The sequence below is a fragment of the Herpailurus yagouaroundi genome, unplaced genomic scaffold (assembly GCF_014898765.1).
Source record: "Herpailurus yagouaroundi ecotype Mexico unplaced genomic scaffold, PumYag 139, whole genome shotgun sequence".
In the NCBI taxonomy this organism is placed as follows: Eukaryota; Metazoa; Chordata; class Mammalia; order Carnivora; family Felidae; genus Herpailurus; species Herpailurus yagouaroundi.
This window is the reverse complement of record NW_024412394.1, coordinates 66,461,379-66,486,660: the sequence shown is the minus strand read 5'-3', so window position 1 is coordinate 66,486,660 and position 25,282 is coordinate 66,461,379. Positions and strand designations below refer to the sequence as shown.

The window sequence follows — 25,282 nt, the reverse complement described above, 5'->3', positions numbered from 1 at the left end:
TGGGCATGTGATCACCATCCTAGCCAATGAGGACTGATGCCTAAGGGGAAGTCAGTTTATGCCAAAGTTTCCTCCAATGCTCTTTTTTTTTTTTTTTTAATATAACATAACTTACTGTCAAGTTAGCTAACACACAGTGTATACAGTGTGCTCTTGGTTTCGGGAGTAGATACCCATGATTCATCGCTTACATACAACACCCAGTGCTCATTCCAACAAGTTCCCCAAAGCTCTTTAAAAGGAGACCAGAACAAGAACTCATTCTTTCCTGCCTTTTGTTCTTTTCTCTGTCAAATGGGGAATCCTGGACTGCTGCAAACATGTTAAGAACATGAGGGAAAATGTTGACACATGGAGGAGGACAACCATAATCTTGATATATGTTGTGATAGTTAATTTTATGTGTCAAGTTGACTGAACCATGAGATGCCCATACATTTGGTCAAACATTATTCTGGATGTGTCTGGGAGGGTACTTCCGGATGAGATGAACATTTGAATCAGTAGACTAAGGCAAATTGCTCTCCCTAATGTGGATGGGCCTCATCCAATCAGCTGAAGGCCTAAATAAAACAAAAAGGCTGACCCTCCCTGAGTCAGAGAGAATTCCTGCCTGCCTTTAAGCTGGATATCAGTTTTCTCCTGTCTTTGGACTCCTGAAATATGAGCTTTGGACTGAAATATGGGCTCTTCCTGGGCATTAAGCCTGCTGGTCTTGAAAGAATAAAACTACACTATCTGCTCTCCTGGTTCACAGGCCTTCCTTCAGACTTGGACTGGAATTACACCACCAACTCGCCTGGGTTTCTGGGTTTCCGACATGCTGACTATAGATCTTGGCACTTGTCAGCCTCCATAATTGTATGAGCCAATTCATTACAATAAATCTCTTTCTAAATGTGTGTGTGTGTGTGTGTGTGTGTGTGTGTGTGTGTGTGTGTGTATTCTATTTGCTCTGTTTCTCTAGAAAACCCTGATTAATACATAGGTTATAAACCTTAATTGTACTGACACTGTTTCCATAGAGCTGGAGTGATAATAGCATAGGGGATACATGGCCTTTGTATTCTTTGGTGCTTTAAATTGGAGTGGATTTCTAATTCTACGCATAGGTAGATAGTTGAGAATATCTTGAAGATATTGTTTAGATACTTTAGAAAATGGTGGACTAGACTGTTTCAGCAGAAGGTAAGCACTTTTCCTTTAAGAAATGTTATTTTAGGGGCACCTGGGTGGCTCAGGCAGTTAACCATCCAACTTTGGCTCAGGTCATGATCTCACAGCTTGTGGGTTCAAGCCCCACGTCTGGCTCTGTGCTGACAGCTCAGAGCCTGGAGCCTGTTTTGGATTCTGTCTCCCTCTCTCTGCCCCTCCCCCACTTGTGCTCTATCTCTCTCAAAAATAAATAAATGTAAAAAAAAATTTTTTTTTTAAAAAAGAAATGTTATTTTAGGGGCACCTGGCTGGTTCAGTCATGGAGCATGTGACTCTTGATCTCAGCATCATGGGTTCAAGTCTCACTTGGGTGGAGAGATTACTTAAAAAATAAAAATCAAAGGGGTGCCTGGGTGGCTCAGTCAGTGAAGCATCCAACTTCAGCTCAGGTCATGATCTCACAATTCATGGGTCCAAGCCTCACGATGGGCTCTGTGCCGAAAGCTCAGAGCCTGGGGCCTGCTTCGGATTCTGTGTCTCCCTCTTTCTCTGTCCCTCCCCCACTTGTGCTCTTTCTCTCTCTCTCAAAGATAAATAAACATGTAAAAATTTAAAAATAAATAAATATTTAAAATTTGAAAAACTGTCATGTTAAAAGTCTGCTTCATCCTGAAGTTTTTTTTAATACTTGAAGTTAAATATTTTTTGAGAATCTATCTCTAACTTTATACTCAAAATCAGTAAAGATGTGGTTTAATGGCCAGAAATTTTACATATATCTTGTCAGTAAAGCAGGGTTCAGCTCAAAAATCTTCTATAAAGATTTCTAAGCTCAAAAATATCCTATGATTAAAAGAAAGAATCGAAGATATGCAAGATGACACATGACCGTACAAATATAAAGAGTCTCCAAGGTAACAATTTTTTGGCATTATTCATTCCTAAAAATTATATATCTAGAAATACTTAATATCATGTGATGAATCTGACCACTTCAAGGCATTATGTATGTTTTCTGCAGTAGAATAATCAAAGACGTTATACAAAATCAACAGACTACCAGAGGTATTTATATAACTCAGGAAAGCTATATGCTTTATGTTGATTTTAACAGCTTCAAGTTTTCTTTGTGAAACTTGGATTCATTTGAAAATTCATGAATGACAAAATTCTGAAAGGTAAAGAAAACTAACACTATTAAGTGCCTACTATATACTTAGCACACCAGGCAGCACTTTCTATACATTATCTTCTCTCAAAAAAGATGAGGTAGCTATTACTATTCCTTACAAATAAAGAAACTAAAATAACTTAAAAAGTTAGAAAACTTAAGTGAATGGCCAAGCCAGGATCTGAAGCTAAGTGACCCAAACCACCAGGATGTCACGCTCATTAAAACAACCATAATACTATGGATAAGTGAAGGCTGTGCTCCCACTTGTCGTAGCCAGGCAACAGAAAATCAAAACACAAACCTCTCTCAGGCCCTCTAATTTGAAGTCCTCAAGCCTCCTGGAGCAAACACCAACCCATTCCTCCTGGATCTCCATCCTCCTCGGGCCCTGCCAGAGCTCTGTCCTGCCTACACTCTAGGGTCAACTAGAAGTAAATGGCACTTCCAAAATGTACCAGCAGCAGATTTTTCTATTAAAAGTCCCAAAATGAAGTGTTACAGGAAAGAAATTCCTTTCCCTATGAATCTAAAAGCCCGTATAATTCACACACTTGGCTTTTAAGAATTTTGACAAACCAGGTTTATATATACATACCTTTCTGAGCTTTGATAACAAAATATTAATACATTTGGCACTAAATAAAGACATAATGACCTAGCCCTCAAATAGGAAGAGGACACAAAGTTGGAAGACACATCAATGATCACAATCCTGATTCAAGGTGATGTTAATGTGCTACAAAACTGGATGAAAATACCAACATAAAATTTAACTAAGATGAATTTAAGTTCAAAAACTTAATTATACTGAAAAGAATCAGTTGAAAACCTATTAAATAGAAGAATTCAGTCAGCAGCAAATAAACAAATATTTATAAGGCATCTACAGAGTGCAAAGCTCTCTGCTAAAAACTTCTTATATAATCAGTGGTGAGCTGGAAAGACACAGTAACTGCACTCAAAATACTGGCAGTGCCCTGGGAGAGATACAAACAAGTGGATGAACAACTCTAACACAGTATAGTACATAAAGGGAAGAGAAGAATGCTAGGAGATCACAGCCAAAACTAGTAATCTAGCTTAGGGAGTTAAGGGTACTCAGAGGAAATGATGTTTCAATTGAGAGCAAAAGGATGAACAGGAGTTAGCCAGGTTAGGAAGGAAGGGAATGAGATGCATTAGCCTGAGGAGGCTTTGAAACATAAGAGTATGGCACACACTAAAGAAAATGAAACAAGTTCAATACGGCTGAGATGTAAAGTGGAAAGCAGAATGGGGCAAGAGATGAGCTACTGGAGAATTATAAAGGAACCAGGTGCCACAGGGCCTTGCAATGACAGGCAGGTTGAATTTAACCTTGAACACAATAGGAAGCCATTTAGGAGTTTTAAAGAATGCAGTAGTTTGATTATGCCCCTCTTAAGCAAAAAAGGAGGATACTGGAAAAATATTTCAATGGTTTCATCATTCTAACAAGCTAGCAATAACCAGTTGGAAAATACAAGAGAAAAAAAAAGGATAATACTTACTGTTACAATAAAAAGTCTAGGATAAAGATGAACAATATCATCAATTTGTAAGATTTACATTAAAAAAATCTTTCTCAAAGGCCTAAATGAAAATTTGGAAAAACAGACCTAATATTAGAAACACAACTTTACCAACATCGCCAATTCTTCACAATTTATAGGTTAAATACAGTTCCACCAAAATCCTTAGAAAACCGTGAAAATTAATACAGGGGTTCTTGCCTACCTGATGTGAAAATAAATGTAAAACACTATGATCAAAAGATCAATGAATAGAATAGATACTTTTACAAAAAAGTCTTTATGGCATAATACATAATAAAAGAAGGAAGCATACCAAATCTTATCACTGTTCTTTTATCACCTAACTTATATTTTTGTTATCCATCTTGTCTATCCCTCTTAACTAGACTGCAAACTACAAGCAGGTAGGCTGTCTGTTCAATTCGCTATATACCTAGCACCTACAATGCCTGGCATACGATAGACACACAATAAATATTTGTTGAATAAATAAAGCAATGGAAGCAACAGATCTTCAACAAGTGATATTTGGACAACTAGGAGACAACAGAAGAAATTAGATTATCCCTTCATACTACACACCAAATAAATTCCAGGTGGTTTTAAAATGTAAATATTAAATTCAAAGAAACTACACATGAATATTTACCTAGTACAAAGATCTGCAAGCTATGGCATACAGGCCAAATTCAGCCATGCCTACTAGTTTCTGTATTGTCTATGACTGTTTTCACACTACAATACCAGAGTTGAGTAGTTGCAACAAAGAACATATAGCCTGCAAGGGCAAAAATACTTGTCATCTGGTCCTTTACAGAAAAAGTCTGTCAATCTTTGATCTATTCTCCTAATAGGTGTGGACTTATTACTAAGACCAATCCTGTCTGGACATCACACTCAACCTGTGAAACTCAGACTTCCTGAATCCCAACTAAATCCCAGTAAGAATGGATCAAAAACCTAAATGTAAAGAACTATAAAATACTTAGAAGAAAACATAATTGTAAATCTTCATGACCTTGGATTAGGCAATGATTCCTAGATATGACACCAAAAGCAACCAAAGGAAAAAAAAATTGAACTTCATCAAAATTAAAACTTTTATACAAGAAACATTATCAAGAAAGTTAAAATCCAACCCACAGAATGAGGAAAATATTTGCAAATCACATATCTGCTAGAGAACTTGGCTCCAGAATATATAATTCTTACAACCCAATTTTATAACCCAATTTTTTAAATAGCAAAGGATTTGAATAGACATTTCTCCAAAGATATGTGAATAGTCAATAAATACATGAAAAGATGTTCAATATGAGTAGTCGATCAGGAAATGCAAATCAAAGCCACAATATGATACCACTTCACACCCACTAGGTGAGTGAAGATCAAAACGACAATAATAAATGTTGAAGAGGGTATGGAGAAATTAGAACCCTCATATATTGCTAATGGGTATGTAAAATAGTGCAGATATTTTGGGAAATAGTAACAATTCCTCAAAAACTTAAACAGAGTTTACACATGACTCATTTCACATGAAATGAAAACACATGTCCACACAAAAAATGTATACAGAAATGTTTGTAGCAGCATTATTCATATTAACCAAAAAGTAGAGACAAGCCAAAAGTCCATCAACTGATGAACAAACTAAGGTATATCCATCCATACCATGAAATATTATTCAGCCATAATAAGGAATGATGGGGCACCTGGCTGGCTTAGTTGGTAGAACATGCCACTCTTGATCTCAGGGTCATGAGTTAGAGCCCCCCATTTCATGTAGAGATTACTTAAAAATAAAAAATTTTTAAAATTTAAAAAATTAAACGGGGCGCCTGGGTGGCGCAGTCGGTTAAGCGTCCGACTTCAGCCAGGTCACGATCTTGCGGTCCGTGAGTTCGAGCCCCGCGTCGGGCTCTGGGCTGATGGCTCGGAGCCTGGAGCCTGTTTCCGATTCTGTGTCTCCCTCTCTCTCTGCCCCTCCCCCGTTCATGCTCTGTCTCTCTCTGTTCCAAAAATAAATAAACATTGAAAAAAAAAATTTAAAAAAAAAAAATTAAAAAACTAAGAAAAAGGAATAAAGCACTGATATATACTACAACTTGAATAAACCGCAAAAACATTATGTTAAGTAAAGAAGCCAACACAAAAGACCACGTATTGTAGGATTCCATTTATATGAAATGTCAACAGACAAATCCATAGAGACAAAAAGTAAATTAGTGGCTGCCAAGGGGTGGGGGCATTGTAGGAGGGAAATAGGTAGTGAGTGCTAATGAGTATTGGGTTTCTTTTTGGGGGTGGTAAAAATGTTACAGAATTAGATAGTGGTAATGTCTCCACAATTTTGTGAATATACTAAACCACTGAATTGTACACTTTAACAGGGTGAATTTTGTGGAATATGAATTGCATCTCAATTTTTAATTAAAAAAATTCCAGGGGCACCTGGCTGGCTCAGTCAGTAAAGCATATGATTCTCGATCTCCAGGTTGTGAGTTCAAGCCCCATGTTGGGTGTACAGATTACTTAAAATTAAAAAAAAAAAAAATCTTAAAGAAAAATTCCTGCAGGAATATTCCCAATACATACATATGACAAAAAACAACAACAAAAAAACCCCACCTGTTTCCAGTATATTTAAAGAACATCTCCCAATAAGACCAACAACCCAATTTTAAAAGGGACAGAAGAGTATCAAAAGATACTTGACAAGATACATGAATGGTGATAAGCACATGAAAAATTGCTCAACATGTTAGTCACTAGGTATATGAAAATTTACTTTTTTTTTAGTTTATTTGTTTTTTTATTATCTCTACACCCAATGTGGGGCTCAAACTCACAACCCCAATATCTAGAGTCACATGCTCTACCAGCTGAGCCAGCCAGTTGCCCCAGTAGATGCAACTTTATAAACCACAATAGGATACCATTTCCATTCACTAGAATGGTTAAAATGTAAAACCTTGACAACCCCAAATATTGATAAAGATATATAACAACCAGAACAATCACACTTATTTCAGAGTATAAAATAGTAAAATCACTTTAGACAATAGTTTGGCAGTTTCTTATAAACTATACTCACTATATGAACCAGAAATGCCATTCCTAGGTATACACCCAAGAGAAATGAAAACATATTCAAAATAACCAATATAAGATTATACCAGCTAGAAATAACTCAAATGTCCATTGAAAGGAGAATGGATAAACAAATTGGGGTATATTCATATAACAGAATACTACTCAGCAATAAAACTGCTAAAACATGAAATCATAGGAGTTAATCTGAAAAATTATGTAAAGTGAAAGAAACCAGACACAAAAGAGTATATACTATATAATTGCATTCATGAACTTCAAGAACAGATAAAATCATTGTGATAGAAAAATTAATCTATGGTAATAGAAATCAGAACAGTGATCAACCTATAGGATATAAAAAATGATTAAAAGGGGCACAATGAACTTTCTAGGGTGATGGAAATGTTCTTTATCAGAAGTCAGCAAGTTCTAGACCATGGGCCAAATTCAGCTCACTGCCTGTTTTTGTAAATAAAGTTTTACTGGAACACAGCCATGTTCATTTATATGATCTACAGCTGCTTTTACACAAAAAAGGCAAGAAAAAATGTGGCAGAAACCCTACGGCCCACAAAGCATAAAATATTTACTATCTGGTCCTTTACAGGAAAAGTTTGTCAACCCCCATTCTGTATCTTCATTGAGTGCAAGTAACAGTGAATACATTTACTAAAACTCATTGAATAATACATTTAAGATCTATGCATTTCACTCTAGGTAAATTTTACTTCACTTTTTTAAAAATCCCCACTTTTTGTTTTGTGGAAATTTCTAAACTGATTCTGAAATTTATATAGAAATGCAAAGGACCTAGAATGGCCTAAAGCAGTGCTGTACAAAAGAAATACAGTATGAACATATATAATTTAAATTTCACTATGAGCTACATTTTAATTTTTTTTTATGTTTATTTACTTTTGAGCGAGGGAGAGACAGAGCATGAGTGGGGGAGGGGCAGAGAGCAAGGGAGACACAGAATCTGAAGCAGGCTCCAGGCTCTGAGCTGTCAGCACAAAGCCCACTGGGGGCTCGAACTCACTAGCTGCAAGATCATGACCTGAGCCGAAGTCAGATGCTTAACCGACTGAGCCACCCAGGCACCCCTAAGAGCTACAAGGTTATAAACATTTTTTAAAAGAGGTGAAGTTAATCTCAAGCACACATTTTACTTAATCCAATATAACCAAAATATTATTTCAACTGCTAAAAGACAATTTTTCATAGATCTTTTACATTTCTGCACACCTGTGAGTAAAGAAACAGACAGCTTTTGTTCTAGTCTTTCCAACAATATTTGTTGTACAATAAGGTCTCTCCCAGGTCAAAAGCCAAAATTTCCTTGCAGCTCCCTTATAAAAGATAGGATTTACTAAGTTCAATTGTTCTTCAATTGTGAAACAAAACCACTGAGTAGGTCAGCATCCACCTGGATCAACCTCTGCACCACCCCCCATGGAGCTTGAGGGGTAAGGGGAATGGAGGCATACAGGACGCACATCGCCTGCTGGGCCATGAGTAATTAAATGCTTTGTCTCTGACCCAGGAGTTTCATGTCTTCTGCCAACATTCAAGAAATCCTGACAAGCTAACATGTTTCCTGCAAGCAGGATAAAATCTCAGCTCCTTCACAGTTCTTAACATCAAGAACAGTAATCAACATGTACTCAGATTTTTACTTTTAAATTTATTTTTTTCAGGGGCGCCTGGGTGGCTCAGTCGATTAAGCATCTGACTTCGGCTCAGGTCATGATCTCAGGTTCCTGAGTTCGAGCCTCACGTTGGGCTCTGTGCTGACAGCTCAGAGCCTGGAGCCTGCTTCAGATTCTGTGTCTCCCTCTCTCTCTCCACCCTCCCCTGCTCAAGCTCTGTCTCTCTCTCTCTCTCTCTCTCTCTCAAAAATAAAAATTAAAAAAAAAAAATTTAGGGACGACTGAGTGGCTCAGTCAGGTGAGCATCACAACTTTAACTCAAGTTGTGATCTTGTGGGTCACAGGTTTGAGCCCTACATCCGGCTCTCTGCTGTCAGCATGGAGCCCACTTCAGATCCTCTGTCCCCTTCTCTCTCTGTCCCTCCCCTGCTCATGCTCTCTCTCTCCCACTCTCTCAAAATAATCATTAAATTTTTTTTTAATTTTTTAATTATTTTTTTCATGTCTTCAAATTAAGTATGTAATTTACACTTAGAACATGTCTCAATTTGGATGCTAAATTTTCACTGGAAATATTTAATCTGTACTTAGACTTCACAAAATCTACAGTTGAGAAAGTAGATTCACCTTCCTAAGTTGTTCCAAGATTACTTAATGTTACTGAGAAAAGCTATGTAAGTGTGAGGGCAAGAGGTATGGGAAATCTCAGGGTGCCTGGGTGGCTAAGTCGGTTAAGCGTCCGACTTCAGCTCAGGTCATGATCTTGTGGTTTGTGAGCTCAGAGCCTGGAACCTGCTTTAGATTCTTTGTCTCCCTCTGCCCCTCCCCTGCTCATGCTCTGTCTCTGTCTCTCAATAATAAAAAAACATCAAAAAAAAAAATTTTTTTTAAGAGGTATGGGAAATCTCTGTACCTCATGCTCAATTTTACTGTGAACCTAAAACTGCTCTAAAGATAAAATCTTTTTTAAAAATGTCTTCCAATAGCTAAATCAAGTATCCTTTTTAAAATCTGTATTTAACTAAAATTAAATTAAATTAAATTTAAAATTTAGTTCCCCAGCTACATTTCAAGTACTCAATGTCCATGTGTGGCTAGTGGCTATGGTACCAGACAGCTCATTTAGGTCTAGTCAATCTTGACAAAGAGTGAATTTAGAGGACTCATACAGACAGATACTAAGATGATAAAGCTAAATAATTAGGGCACTGTGGTACTGGCACAAAAATAGACCAAACAGAACAAAACAGAAACTCACACATATACATGGTCACTGGGTTTATGTCAAAGATAATGCCGCAGTAGCCTGGCAAAGAGATTCTCTATTCAAAAAATGTTCCCAGGTCAATGAATATCCACATTAAAAAAAAAAAATCTTGACCCAAATTTAACATCATAAACAAAAATTCCAGATGGATCATAGATCTAAGTGTGAAAAGTAAAACAATAAAACTTCTAAAAGATATCAGAATACCTTCATGACCTTAAGGAAAGATTTCTTAAATAGGATCACAAAAAAAGGCTAATAAATGGGCATTACAACTAAGAACTTCTGTCCATGAAAAGACTCCATGAAAAAAACTAAAATGCAAGCCACAAACTGGGAGAAAATATTTACAATTTACATATCTGACAAAGGACTCATATCCAGAATATATAATGAATTACGATTATTAAGAAAGAGACCTTGGGGTATCTGGGTGGCTCAGTCGGTTGAGTGTCTGACTCTTGGTTTGGCTGAGGTTGTGATCTCACAGTCTATGGGTTCAGGCCCTGCATCAGTTCTGTGCTGACAGGGCAGAACCTACTTGGGATTCTCTATCTCCTTTTCTCTCTGCTCCTTCCCCGCTCACTCTATCTCTCTCTCTCAAAATAAACAAACATTTAAAAAAAAAAGAGAGAGAGACCAAAAAATGCATTAGGAAAATGGGCAAAAAACCTGAAAAGCTAAACAAAAGACTGTAATCCAAGTATCCAATAAATATGTAAAAAAGGGGCTCAACCTCAACAGTCATCAGGGAAAAGCAAAATAAAACCACAATGAGGTATCACCACACATTTAGTAGAATGACTACAATTAAAAAGAATACCAAGTATTGATGAGGATGTGTGGCAGCTGAAATCTCATACGCTGCTAGTAGAAATACATATTGATATAATACTTTTGGAAAACTGGCCTTATCTGCTAAAGATGATCATATATTGTATGATTCAGCAATTCTCAGGTATCTGCCCAACAGAAAGCATACATATGTACACCAAAAACTTTGTACAAACATTCACAGCAGTACTATGAACAGTAGTAGCCAAAAACTGGAAACCCCAATATCTAAAAGTATAGAATGGATTTAAAAATTGTGGTAGAGGGGCGCCTGGGTGGCGCAGTCAGTTAAGCAACCGACTTCAGCCCAGGTCACGATCTCGCGGTCTGTGAGTTCGAGCCCCGCGTCAGGCTCTGGGCTGATGGCTCAGAGCCTGGAGCCTGTTTCCGATTCTGTGTCTCCCTCTCTCTCTGCCCCTCCCCCGTTCATGCTCTGTCTCTCTCTGTCCCAAAAATAAATAAATGTTGGAAAAAAAAAATAAAAATTGTGGTAGAATTCTTACATCAGTTAGAATGGCAAGTATCAAAATGACAGGAAATAACAAGTGTTGGTGATCTGAAGAAAAGGGAAACCTCATGCACTGTCGGTGGGAATATAAATTGGTACACCACTGTGGGAAGCAGTATGGAGGTTATTCAAAAGATTAAAAATAGAAATGCATAGGGGCACCTGGGTGGCTCAGTCAGTTAAGTGTCTAACTTCAGCTCAGGTCATGATCTCACAGTTCGTGAGTTTAAGCCCCATGTTGGGCTCTTTGCTGACAGCTCAGAGCCTGGAGCCTGCTTTGGATTCTGTGTCTCCCCCTCTCTCTCTGTCCCTCCCCTGCTCGAGCTCTGTCTCTCTCTGTCTCTCTTTCTCTCAAAAATAAAGATTAAAAAAAATTTTTTTTAAATAGAAATGCATATTGATCCAGTTAATTCCATTAGTGGGTGTTTATCCAAAAAAAACCAAAAACACTAACTTGAGAAAATATATGCATCCCTAGTTTATTGAAGCATTATTTACAATAGCCAAGATATGGAGCAACCTAAGAGTCCGTCAATAGATGAATGGATAAAAAAGATACGGTGTATATAATATATATGCATGCGCGTGCACACACACACACACACACACACACGCACAATGGAATATTACTCAGCTATAAAAATGAATGAGATCTTACCATTTGCAACGACATAGATGGACCTTGAGAGTATTACGCTAAGTGAAACAAGCCAGGCAGAGAAATACAAATACCATATGATTTCACTTATGTGTGGAATCCAAAAAACAAATGAATAAGCAAAAAAAACAGAAACAGACCCATAAACACAGAACTGGTGGTTTCCAAAGGAGAGGGAGGTGGGGGACGAGCAAAAGGAGTGAAGGGGATTGGGAGGTACAGGCTTCCAGTTACAGATCATAGAAGTCATGAAGATGAAAGAAACAGGGAATATAATCAATGGTATTGTAATAGCATTGTATGGTGACACATAGTAGCTACACTTTTGGTGAACATAGCATAACATATAGAGTTGTCTAATCACTATAGTGTATACCTAAAACTACCATAACATTGTATGTCAACAATACTGCAATTAAAAAAATAGAAGACCTTTAAGAAAATTGTGACATAATCATACAATATCTTGTTATATTCAGCAAATGAATTAACAGTTGCTATGTGTAAAAAAGATCAAAGAACCTCACAAACATAATTTTAAGTGAAATAAGCCAGAATTGTGATTCTATTTATATAAAATTCAAAAACAGGCAAAATAAATCAATAGTAATATATATATCAAGATGTTGATTACCATTACAAGTCAAGGGCTAGGGACTTAGAGGGTCTACAACAGTTGCCTAGGGCTTATAAATGTTCTATTTCTTGATTTAGATTTCTATTTCAGATCTATTCTCTTTATGAAAATTCAATAGGCTTTACATTTATTATTTGTGTACTTTTCTGAATATTATACCTCAATAACTTAATTTTTAAGTATACTTAATGGTTGTTTTTTCTGTATTTTCTACTATGCACATATACTATGTTTTGTAATTAAATATCGTTTATTTTTTTAAAAGAAAAAAGTAATCAAATATGAATTGGAGAGATCAGTCTTAACAGCCCTAGGAATCTTAAGGTGAGACAGAATCTAACAGGACACAGGAAAGGTAACCTACAACAGTACTCTAGCCAGACATATCTGAAGGAATATATTGAGATACAGGGGCCATATTTATAGAGTGACATTCAGAAAGTAGATTGTAATCTCAAGAAGGGAAATTGTTCCAGGGATCTAGAAACCATTTCATAAGAGTTGACCAATAGGACAAGGGATGGCTGACATTGAGAAGAGACAGTAATAAGATCCAAGCACCCTAGGTCTAGCATATAGATGGCATCAAGAAATATTTGGGGGGGCGCCTGGGTGGCGCAGTCGGTTAAGCGTCCGACTTCAGCCAGGTCACGATCTCGCGGTCCGGGACTTCAAGCCCCGCGTCAGGCTCTGGGCTGATGGCTCAGAGCCTGGAGCCTGTTTCCGATTCTGTGTCTCCCTGTCTCTCTGCCCCTCCCCCGTTCATGCTCTGTCTCTCTCTGTCCCAAAAATAAATAAACGTTGGGAAAAAAAAATTAAAAAAAAAAAAAGAAATATTTGGGGAATAAATGAATGAATGGAAGAAATCTAAGTCTTTAATGTTTGAAAAGTTGTCAAATGGAATCAAGACAAAGAAGCACCCAATAATCTGATGAATGAATGAAAAAATGAGTAAATAAGGTAACAATATTATCAGTCTTGATATGCTTAAAGAACTGTCATATATGCAATCAGGATTAGAGTTGTATAGGTTGTGCCTGGGGAAAGATTCAAGATGAATGGAGAGAAGGTAAAGAAAATCTCAAATTTCAGTCTACTTAAAGAATTTTCTATGGGCACCTGCTCAGTCAGAAGAGCATGCGACTCTTGATCTCACGGTCGTGAGTTCAAGCCCCATGTCAGGTGTAGAGATTACTTAAAATAAATAAATAAAATTAAAAAAAAAAAAGAATTTTCTAACATGTAGGGCTCTCCAAAAATGAAAGAAACAGTTAAGGCAGAAACTACACGCCTATCTAATATCCTTTGACTACATGACCCAGAGGACTTCTTCAGCTCTAATATTCTATGATTCTATAAAATATTATCTTTATATCTTCTTCACAGAAAATAATTTGCAAGTAGTTGAGTTACTTTTGAAAACAGTATCAATTTCTTACTAAATGAAGAGATTTTACCTTCATACTATAAATCAAACTTCAACAGGTTTCTTTGAAACATCATGACAAAGAACCTTTAGGTATTCAGAGAGTATCCAGAGAAAAGGTAGTTAAGTCCAGGAGAACAAAAACTATCCCTGGCTACCTACAGAGGCCCCTTCCACGATCGTTTAAAAAAAAAAAAAAAAAAAGCTTCGTTTTCTAGAATTCAAGGCACTGAAATCAGACTGGGTTCTTTGCCGTTGTTACTATAACAGAGTCCTCCTCTCAAATTAAAATGATTCCAGTAATTCTGTAGAGAGTTGAATTCATTCCATTTCTGTTCACTGACTGGAATCTACCACCTCTGGTATTTTAATAATATTTCAATTACTCCCAGCATAGTTCCACATTTATGTAACAGTTCTTACAGTTTTCAAATTATTTTCTCACATAGTAACTTATTTGAGCCTCATAAATGACCTGTAAGGAAGGTAGAATTAGGATAATTAATCCCATTCTACAGATGAGAAAATGGAAATACCAATTAAATGACTGTCTTCATACAACAAATGAAACCAAAATCACCATCTAGTTTTGCAGGTCACATTTTATTATTCATCTGGTATCCCGCATGTTCATCAGTCCTAAGATAGAACTGATCAAAATTCTTCAAAGTAACAGTTATGGAATAAAAGGAGCTTCACTTCTTCACAAAGAGGAAGAAGCTTGTTGCCAAAAAAGAACACACGCTTAGTTAAATGAAATCAAAACTATATAAGAAATTTAGATTTCCAGTTTAAAATGTTTACCCAACTGCTGTGAGAAAAATGCACAATCAGGAAAAGCACGTTTAATATTTCTAAAGGGCTGGATTAAAATTTCAGCTGTAAACTTCATTACTGTAATTAGATTTTTAATGCATATTTATTAAACATCCATTCAAATACTGTGTTCACAATTATTCATGAGTTATTTGTACATTTGTGTTGATTTTAAAAAACTGTAAACAGTGGCCACTGACCAGAAATTTTCCCCTACAATGACAGAAGTCCATACTAAGGTCATAGGCAGCCCATTTATTCTTTTATTATGTTCTAAATCATACCTGAAAGATAAATATTCGGCTGTTACGTTGAAAACTGCAATGGTCATCAATGACCCAAAAAGTCAAGACTTACCAGCGGCATTAAAGACCTATGTTTGATTCAGTGATGAATAAACAAAGTGCAGAATAGAAGAAAATCAAATCTTAATTAAACTCTTTCTTTAGAAAAACAACATAAGCCATCATCAAGGAATGCATCACAAGATGATTTACTTTATTTATAAAAGGCTGATTTAGGGGCTTTAAAAGGGTGCTTTTGATTTAAATAGAAAAATTATGAAAATTAAAACTAAATGCTTGCTGGTTATCATTCTTTTGCTTTAGAAGCTAGTTAATCTTAATGTGCCAGTGTATAACTTTACAAAAGGAAAAAAATAGTACTTTAAATTTCATGATAACAAATCAGTAAAATACTGCCTAAAAATCTGAATAAAGCTATTCTGAAGTAATTATAGGCATGGCCTAGCATACTGAGTAACTCCTTAATATTCACCCTGTTCACACACTATTTAATAATGAGATCTAAGGGATCTATTTTCTTTCAAATGATAAAGAAAAATAACATCTATTATGTTATGTTCATTTACTTTAAATTTTATACACTCACACATACATATAAGAATTTTTTAATGCAATCTACACAGTTTACATTTAAGACATAGTTGTATTATGGAGTTATGAAGGAACTACTCTAAAAGAAATGCACATTCAGGCTTTAAAAGTTGTTGAAAACTGCCATCCAGGAAAGAATATGAATAGATACATGGCCCTCTATGGATAGCCTGGGTGGTTATCCACTATGGATAAACTGGATGGCTCAGTCAGTTAAGCATCTGACTTTGGCTCAGGTCACAATCTCCCAGTTCACGAGTTGGAGCCCTGCGTTGGGTTCTGTGCTGACAGCTCAGAGCCTGGAGCCTGCTTCAGATTCCTTGTCTCCCTCTCTGTCTGCCTCTCCCCGTCTCATTCTCATTCTCTCTCTCAAAATAAACAAACATTTTTTTAAAAAAGAAGAATATGGATAGATAGATGCTAACAGCACAGAGCTTACTTGGGATATTCTCTCTCTCTCTCTCTCTCTCTCTCTCTCTCTCTCTCTGCCTCTCCCCAGCTTGTGCTCCATCTGTCTCTCTCAAAATAAATATTTTTTTAAAAAGTATATGAACAGATAATATGTTGAAAAGTAACTCCTAGAAAGGGCTCAATGAAGAAAAGAAATAAGGCAGCATGAGCAGGACAGGAAAGAAAACCTATGAAAAAGATTCTGGAGATTAAAGAATCTGGTACCACCAGCAGAATAGATGCAGAAAGGGGACCTCAATCAAGGACCTTAGGTAAGGAAGACATAACAAAGTAGGAAGAACAGATATATCCAAAAGGTTTATAAGAGAGACATTGGGACAAATATTAGATACAGGTCAGTGAAAAATATGAGTGACCTAGGAAAACAAGTGTTAGATATATTCAAGCAGAGGCTACATCACTTGTCAGCAAATATATGGAATATATCACTATACTGCACCCAAGGCTGAACTACCAGGTTTCAGAGTCTTAACACCTATTATTTCTGTGGTACTTTTTGTAAAAAGACAAATCAAGAAAATAGTTATACCCCATTTAAATATTATTTTCTTAAACAAAGAGGATGAAGCTCCTGAGGTGTAAAGCAGTGCTAATCTACAGTAGCTCAATAACCCATATCTGGACCTCTTACATTCCTTTCTACCAGTTCTATTCTTAGACACGCCCTGTTTCATCTGCCCCTCCTACCACCCCAGAACTACATCTAGGGCACCAGCTATGCCTATGTAATAGGCTCTGCTATCCTTTTTAAAAACTATTTGGAAGAAACCATTATCATAAAGTTATCAGTCTCAAGAGTAGGCATGAACATTCTTCTAATATAATAATAGATATTAATGAAAATCCAAGAAACAAAGTTTCACGTAAAGGTATTCATCTAATTGCGTAGTAAAGTCGAATGCCCATTTTCTTAATCACTAATATATACTACCAATTAATTATACCAATTCATATGGCTGAGGTGCATTTGTTCTCATATTAATGCCTAATGGAGATCTCATGTATACATACATGCAGTAAAGAAAAGATTGTGGAGCCAAAGGTAAATATGAGTCATCATTTAATAAAGACACCTAAAAATACAACACTGAGATACAAAAAGACTCTATAATAAAAAGAAATCACAAGACGTGACTCTCATATTACCTTGCCTTTATGAAACAAACTTAATTTCCAAGGCTAGCTTAAATAAAATATAATTTTCAGATATGCCAATTTTCAGTTTTAGAAAACCTAGTAAAATTCTCCTCTTTGGCTTCTCTTCTCGTTTTCCTAGGACCTCTCGTAATGTTCTTCTGAGAAGGTCAGGTTCTTCTCATAACGTGTCAGCTTTCCTTCAAGGAAAATTTTCTCCTTTGCACTCTACAAATACTCCCAGGCTAGTTCTTACATTCTCGTGGGTCTCGACATATCGTATTTCCTTTCTCAGTCTCAGACCTTCATATTTCCCAGAACTAATTAAATTTATTTACCCAGGATGTCATAACCACCTCAAATTTAACAAGTCCAAGATGGAATCTCTCCCTAAAATGCCTCTGGCCCTATTTTTTGTTTGGTTTGATTACCCTGATTAGATGGATGGTGATGCCATCAAATTACCCAAACTAGGATATCTGAGTTGATCCTAACCCTTCTCTTTCCTTGTCTCCCCCAAAGCCTGGCAATTCTACCAAGCAAGTGCCTCTGAATTCCCCCCTTCCCCCACCTTGCTGCGCAGCTCTCCACCTCACCACAGCAGTAATTCAGGCCCTGAACAGCTCTCTCCCGAACCACAACTTCCTCCTAAATAACCACCGCACTTCCAATGTTCCCCACTTAGGCATTCCTGATCTGTTTTTCAGGCAGGAATAAGAATAATCATGCTAAAACTGATCTGATCACCTTTCTTCTTATGAAACCTCCATCAGCATCCCACTGAGCCTAGACATCTTCACACACTATACAGGACTTTTAACCAGAGCCAGGCCACCTTCCCAGCTTCATATCTAGCTGCTCTCCCTGAGGGCCCATAAACCAGTAAGGGCCATGTACAGCTCACTTCTACACTTGTGCTACAACCCCCTTCTCTCTCTTAGCAGAGCTGCCTTCCCCTCTGTAGTCTTACAACACTTAAGAGGAACCGAAATGATAGGTTATTAATGTCCAATGTTAAGGAGCTGGAAGATAAGGGTTAAGTTTGTGCTCCTAGAGTAAAAAGTACCTGGGTTCAAATCCCAGTTGGGTGGCCATGCCTGTTTATTCATCTATGAAACAGAGTTAACAAGTATTTTACAGGGCTTTTGTGAAGATTAAATTATGAGAAAAAGAAACTGCCAGTGATGGCCTGGAACATAGAAAGGGCTTGATAAATGTTAGCTATTATAATTTCATCTCCCTTCCAAGACCGTGAGCTATTCAAGGTCTGGGACCCCATTTCATTCACTTCCCCTCACCCAACACACACACCCTAAATACAAGGCTCCAACTGAATTTGAGGCATTTTTCACCCACACTATGGACACTCTAATCTCGAATAAAATGTTTCCCCTTAACTATCTGGATGTTAAACATTACATTAAATGAAGATACACTTAGACCTAAAAGAAAACAGGCAGTGAAATAAAAATGGAGCATATTACTTAAATTACAATAAGATACCAAATTTCAATTTCAATTTTTAATAAACAAATGGAAATACACAGATCCCAAAATGGAATTCATAATATTGTATTTCCTAAGGAATTTTAAGTTAAGCAATCAAGTAGGCAATTTGGATGAAGAGTATTTTAGGACCCCCCAAGTCTCCATAGGTCAGTTTCCAAAACATCTTGGAGCCAGGGCTGGCACGAAAGCTTAGATGAGACATAAAAACAAAGAACATGCTCTTCCTTTCCCCTCATTCCTTTCCTTTATGTATTTCCTTCCGTTGTTTAACATTAAGCCAATGCTTCCCTCACGTTATACTGCAGTAAAGAGTAGACTTGAAAAGATGAAAAAATGGAGATAAATATAAATGTAAACAGTAAATAACACCCACTCCCAAGATTGAGGGATACAAGACCAATTTTAAAATTGTACTCTAAATACGGAAAAACATTTCAACTTAAAATTTTCTTTTTATTTAAAGAGAGGAAGGGAGTGTATGTAGTTACAACTAAATTTACCTCTCCCTTACCTGTATTTTCATTAAATCTCCACACCCAAAACTGGCTAAATTCTGAGTATAAGAGGCAGTATTATAACTGAACTCAAGTTCGTCTGCCCCAATGCCCAGCAAAGACCATCACTGAGATCCCAAGTATGTAGCAAGGAAAGGGTTTATTCCAGATGCAGCTAAACAAGAGGACAGGAAGGCAAGTCTCAAATCCACCTCGCCAAAGGAGAGTCAGGGAGATTTAAAGGAAAAGGAAGAGGTCTGGGCTTGTTAGTTTGCAACTGCAATTAGTCCCATTAACGCTTTGGTTACTGGTTTCAATCCCCACTGTCTTTTGACCATTCCTCATTCTTAAGAGAATTGGGCCAATGACTTCTATTAGTTACTTCCTGCTGAGATGGGGGTGAAGATCAGGGTTAGAGGAATAGAACCTTTCTGCAGTCATCTAGAAATATTCCTTGGTTCCAGGTTGAAACCCAACATCCTGCATTACCAAGATTTTTGTACTTTGGTTATTAGTTCTTGTACAATATTTTATCTAGGTCTCAGGGGAGATTTGTTGTAACCAACTAGCTTGTTGTACTTATTGATTTCTTCAGACCAGCTCTCCTAAAAAGTAGTTTCAAGTCCATCAAAGGCTTGCCAGTCCAAGCAGGACTCTTTTTGATGTTCTTCTTGCTGACAAGATATAGGGAACCTGTAGATTTTTATTATTCAAGTGTGATGGATCCAAGGCTTAATTCCCTTTGGTTTCCCTGAAAAATGGGTAGTCAACAGCATCTCATTAAGGTCCTGTCTATGGTGGCTGGAGCTGGTCCTCCAGGTGCTTGTTCTTCCAGGTCTTTAATAACACCAAGTCTCCAGGATTCAGGTGGTATAAAGGCACATCAACCTCCTGGACGCGAATTTACATAGCGAATGTTAACTGATAGTATTCCCTAACGTGAGCCCCATCAGGAATTCCTAAGTCACGAAATGAGTATAGAAAGAGTCTTCCATATAACACCTCATAGGGGCTTAAACCAAGCTGACTTCTCGGGGCCACTCTACTCAAAGCAGAGAAGCTGGCAAGGCTTCTTCCCAAGTTAAGTTGGTTTCTTGGCATATTTTTGCCAAAGTTCATTTTTCCTATTTTCCAATCTGTTGGCTTCTCCAGGAGGCATAGAATTTCCATTGAATGCCCAAGGCACTCAACACTGCTTGTGTGATTTTTGCCCCAAATGCCACTCCATTGTTGCTCTGAATTGTTAGTGAGAATCCAAAACTAGGAATAATTTTGCTTAAAAGTATTTTTGAAAAATTCTGATGAGGCCTTCTCTGAAAGGCATGGAAGTTTCAACCCAACTTATAGGGCTGTCTACAAATACTAACAAATATCAAAAACTACCTGCTATTGGGCACATAGGTGGTTCAGTCAGTTAAGCGTCTGACTCTTGATATCTGTTCAGGTCATGATCTCAGGGTCATGGGATTGAGCCCCAATTGGACTCTGTGCTGAGCATGGAGCCTGCTTGGGATTCTCACCCTCCCTTTCTCTCTGCCCCTCCCCAGTGCAGGCATGCTTGCATGCGTGCTCTCTCTCTCTCCCTCTCTCACTCAAATTAAATAACCATTTAAAAGTAATAATAAGGGGCGCCTGGGTGGCGCAGTCGGTTGAGCGTCCGACTTCAGCCAGGTCACGATCTCGCGGTCCATGAGTTCGAGCCCCACGTCAGGCTCTGGGCTGATGGCTCAGAGCTTGGAGCCTGTTTCCGATTCTGTGTCTCCCTCTCTCTCTGCCCCTCCCCCGTTCATACTCTGTCTCTCTCTGTCCCAAAAATAAATAAACATTGAAAAAAAAAATTTTTTTTTTAAATAAATAAATAAAAAATAAAAGTAATAATAATAAAAACTGGGTGGCTCAGTCAGTTAAGCATCTGACTCTTGATCTAGGTTTATGAGTTTGAGACCCACATTGGGCTCTGTGCTGACAGCAGGGATTCTCTGTATCCCTCTCTGCCCCTCCCCTACTTGCATGCAAGTGCTCTCCCTTGCTCTCAAAAATAAACTTAAAAAAAATTTTTTTAATTCCTCTTTAAAAAAAATAACCAGTCTCACTTTCCTCAGATATAGAGTTGTCTCCTTTATCATTTCCAGTAGTCTTAATTACATTTATTTAAATTATTTATATTTATTAGAATACTCATAAAAGTTCTTGAGGCATTAGACAAAGTTCTAATGTTTTTTTTCTTTTCTCAATGGAGAGAACATTAATTTATTTGACTTTAAGTAAAGACAGGCAGAATAAAAGTTTTACATTTAATGCTGATAACTCTAAAGACATGTCCATTTTTATTAAACCAATAACCTTGAATTAGCCTTAATACCAAATATTTTCCAAGATCATGTGAATTTAAAAAACGTCTGGGTGAGTTTCTATCTTTCTTTTAGAATGCCCAATTCTTATAAGTGCTAGCCTTTAAACCAATTAAATAGAGCTCTTTTACAAATTAATTTCAGCAATAACATCTGGAGATAGAGAAAATATCTCAAATTTACAACATACATGGACACACACACGATGCAAACAAAATCTTAAAGGCCCAATTTCAAATATCCCCCTTTTACAACACAAATCTAATTGCAAGATGGTATTACAATTAATGGATGTGGCCAACAGTGTTGCAAAAAAAGACTGCCCAATTTTGGAGAATACAGTCCAAAAGGTTGCATGTGGGGATCAAATTGTCACTTTCCATTTTCCAGTTAGAACGTGGCTAGTTTTGTTCAAAAATACCAAAATCTACAGCAATAAAAAAATACATGAAGCCCAGAGTACTTCTGTGAACATCAGTTCCTCCCCAAAAGCTGGGGTTTCACAGACTGAACCAAATGGCTCCCTAGTTTCTGGCTCCTCCCTAAAGATCAGAGCTTCACTGACTGAACCAAATGGCTTCCTAGTCAGCCTTTTCTTAAACAAGAAAGGAGGCTAAGAGAACCAAAACCCACTATTTGATGGCAACCAAATGGGAGTAAGAAATCTGAGAGCCAAACCAAAGGGAGAAAGAAAGAAACTCACATGCTGTCCATCACACACGAAGTAGTCACCAAGAGACATCTGTCCAAACTGAACCCAAAAAAACATTTCCTTGCCACAAGAGTGAAAATTAGGCACCAAAGGTCAGAGGTACCCAGGTAGGTGGGACCCCAGGGACAGTTCCTAGAGCAAAAAACCTGTCACCTAGGCAGCTGCTTCAACCTGTCACGAGGCCCCCATCACCAGCTGGCGGCTAACAAACCACACAGGGCCAGGCAAAAAAGTCTTGGCTAGCTTGCCAAATGTGTAACTGAACCCAGGTTTGGTTGCCCAACTTGCAGCAAAGACAATCACCAAGACATCAAGTATGCAGCCAGAAAAGGATTTGCTTGAGAGGTAGCCAAACAAGGAGATGAAGGAGCAAGCCTCAAATCCACCTCTCCAAAGGAGGAGGGAAATTTGAAGGCAAATGGAAAAGGTCTGGAGGAAAAGTTGCAGCTGTGCTTATTAGCTTGCTGCTGTAATTAGTCCCATTAACCCTTTGGTTACCAGTAAGTTTTGAAATTCCAAATGATACTTCTGAAAACAACAAAATCTTGATTTAATTTAAAAAAATATATATGAATACAGGTTCATAGCAAAGCCTTCGTTGTAAGATATAAATCCAAATACAGCCTTTACTTGACTTAACTAGCCATATAACTTCTGCAACCCTGGATTCATCATCTCCAAAATGGATCATGAGAATAATGAGAATTAAATGAGATAATATATGTAGAAAGCACTTAGCATACTGCATGTTATTGTGATGATGTTCCTTACATCTTAGTTTTCATAAATTATGATACATCCATAGAATTCTATTTCAACCATTTAAAATCAGGCAGTTCTAAATTGATTGATATGTAATGATCTCCAAGATATATTAAATGAAAAAAAAAGGTATCGAGGGGTGTGTACACGTTACCACTTCTATTTTGTTTTTTAAATACAGATGTTTATATGCATATATGTTTGTACATATACAGAATGTCTCTGGAAGGATACATAAGAAACTAGTATTAGAGGTTGCCTCTGGGGAGGAAAATTAAGTGGCTAAGCGATAGGGGTGGAATAGTCTTAACATTTTACCATATTCTTTTTTGTATCATTTGTTTTTATTACCTATTCCAAAATTAAAAATAATAAAGTTTATATTATGACCCAACCTTTATGCTACCAAAATATTTCATTATGTAGTAAATAGATTATGTGAAACTGCAAAAAACAAACAAACAAAAAAACCCTAAGGTGACTTAATCAGAGTTCTAGTATTAATTTCAACTCTATCGATGATAATAATGAAAGACTGATAAGGTTTTAACTAAATGAGCCAATGAGAGTTAACTGATTAAGACACAGAAGAAGGGGTGCTTGGAGATGAGAAAAAAAAATGGTATGTGGATGGAAGAGACAATAAGAATATCATCCATTCATTCATTCAGAACATATATCTTGCCCATCAGGTACTAAACACTGTGCTGAAGAAACAAGACACTTAGTCCTTGTTTTTAAGTGGCGCATAGTTTCATAAGAGTATATGAATATAAGCAGCAAAATCAGTATTCCTGGGACTCGGTTACTCACAGTATATGTTCATTCACTCCTGAACACTTAACAATTTGAATGAATGAATGAATGAATGAATGAGCAAGGCTGGTAACAAAATATGCCACACTAAGGCCTCTAGTGGCTCGAAAAGAACAAGAATTGATCACTCCATCTGCGAAAGCTTGCACATTTGTGTTCCCAGAATCCTGAGAGCCAGCAGGGCCCTCAGAAGTCCGAGGTTTGGCTTTTAGATCCAGGCCAGAGTCACCAGCCAGGAGAGTAGGTAAGGCACAGGTGTAAGGGTCCTCAGCCCCCAATCCCACATTTGTATCCATTCAAGCCAGGCACTCCCACGCCTGGGCTCACCAGGTAGGTGTTAACTCTCTGAAAGCCTGAAGGGAACAAACTCTAAGTTGACCTCTGAACTCAAAAATGTAAGTTGCTCTGGGTCAGTTTCCTCAGTGCTCAGGGCTCCTTCATGGGCAGCCAGCCAAAGACAAGAGAGGCTGAAACTCCTCTCCAGGGACCCTTAGCTCCGAAAACCGTGAAACCAGGAGGCAACTGGGAGAGATAAGAGGGTCACTGACCCGAGGCTTCCCCGGTCATATGCAGTCGGCTCGGGCTACTCATGGCACAGTCACTGACCTTTCCAAAAGGTGTTTCCAGGGGCGGTGGCCGGAGGGGCGAGAGCAGCAGCCCAGGCCCCGCACCCAACACATCTCCCTCTCAGCCGGCTCTGCACTAAGCGCAGTGTAACCAAGGGCGACCAGGAGGCCGCCATCTTGAGCTCTGTACAAAGGGAGGAAGAGGAAAACTTTATTGAAACCCAAAAGAGAAACGGTGGCACAGACAAACCAAGCCGTGCTCACAGAAGGCTACGCAGGAAAGAACGAAAGGAAGCAGAGGAAGAACGCGACCTCCGGTAGCAAGAGGACCGGCTAGACTCGGGTGCCCTTCCGTCCTTCCGGGCGCTGCCAGACAGACTACGACTCCCAGCATGCAATGCGGCAGCGCCGGGGGCGGAGCAGAGCGAGGGGAGGGACGGGCTTGGGGAGAAGGGCGATCCTGCGCCCAGAGCCTGCCCACGTCCGTGGCACTGGATCCTAAAATGTTTTCAGGGAATTGGAACGTGGAACGCGGTAGTGACGTACGGTCACGTCACCACCCCTGAGCATTTTTCGGTTTGCGTACCTGACCGAGATTTCGAAACCTAAATAAGATGTAGGTGACCCAGTGGGCACTCATGTTTTAATGAAATATTGATGTTTACCTGGTCACACCTCCCTAAATGGTAGCCCTAATTCCTTTGCCTCCAGCGTCCGACTCATCTTTGCCAGAGTACCTGAAATGAGCACCTTCCACTTTTTCTTCCTATATTTGAATACCATAAGTCATTTTCAATA

At 37.9% G+C, this 25,282-nt stretch overlaps 1 protein-coding gene across 2 annotated transcripts in view; it reads right to left on the bottom strand.

Moving 5' to 3' along the window:
- The window catches only part of AFG1L (AFG1 like ATPase), a 203,560-nt gene extending 178,677 nt beyond the window's left edge, over window positions 1-24,883 (bottom strand). The window contains exons 1-2 of one of the 2 annotated variants that reach the window (XM_040474323.1): window positions 24,797-24,883; window positions 24,525-24,668 (exon numbers count right to left, since the gene is read on the bottom strand). In XM_040474323.1, the coding sequence (XP_040330257.1) occupies window positions 24,525-24,668; window positions 24,797-24,878 (226 nt within the window). In that variant the 5' untranslated portion in view covers window positions 24,879-24,883. The remainder of the gene's footprint in view (window positions 1-24,524; window positions 24,669-24,796) is intronic. The other variant, XM_040474322.1, reaches the window with a different exon arrangement.
- Between the last annotated feature and the right edge of the window lie 399 nt (window positions 24,884-25,282).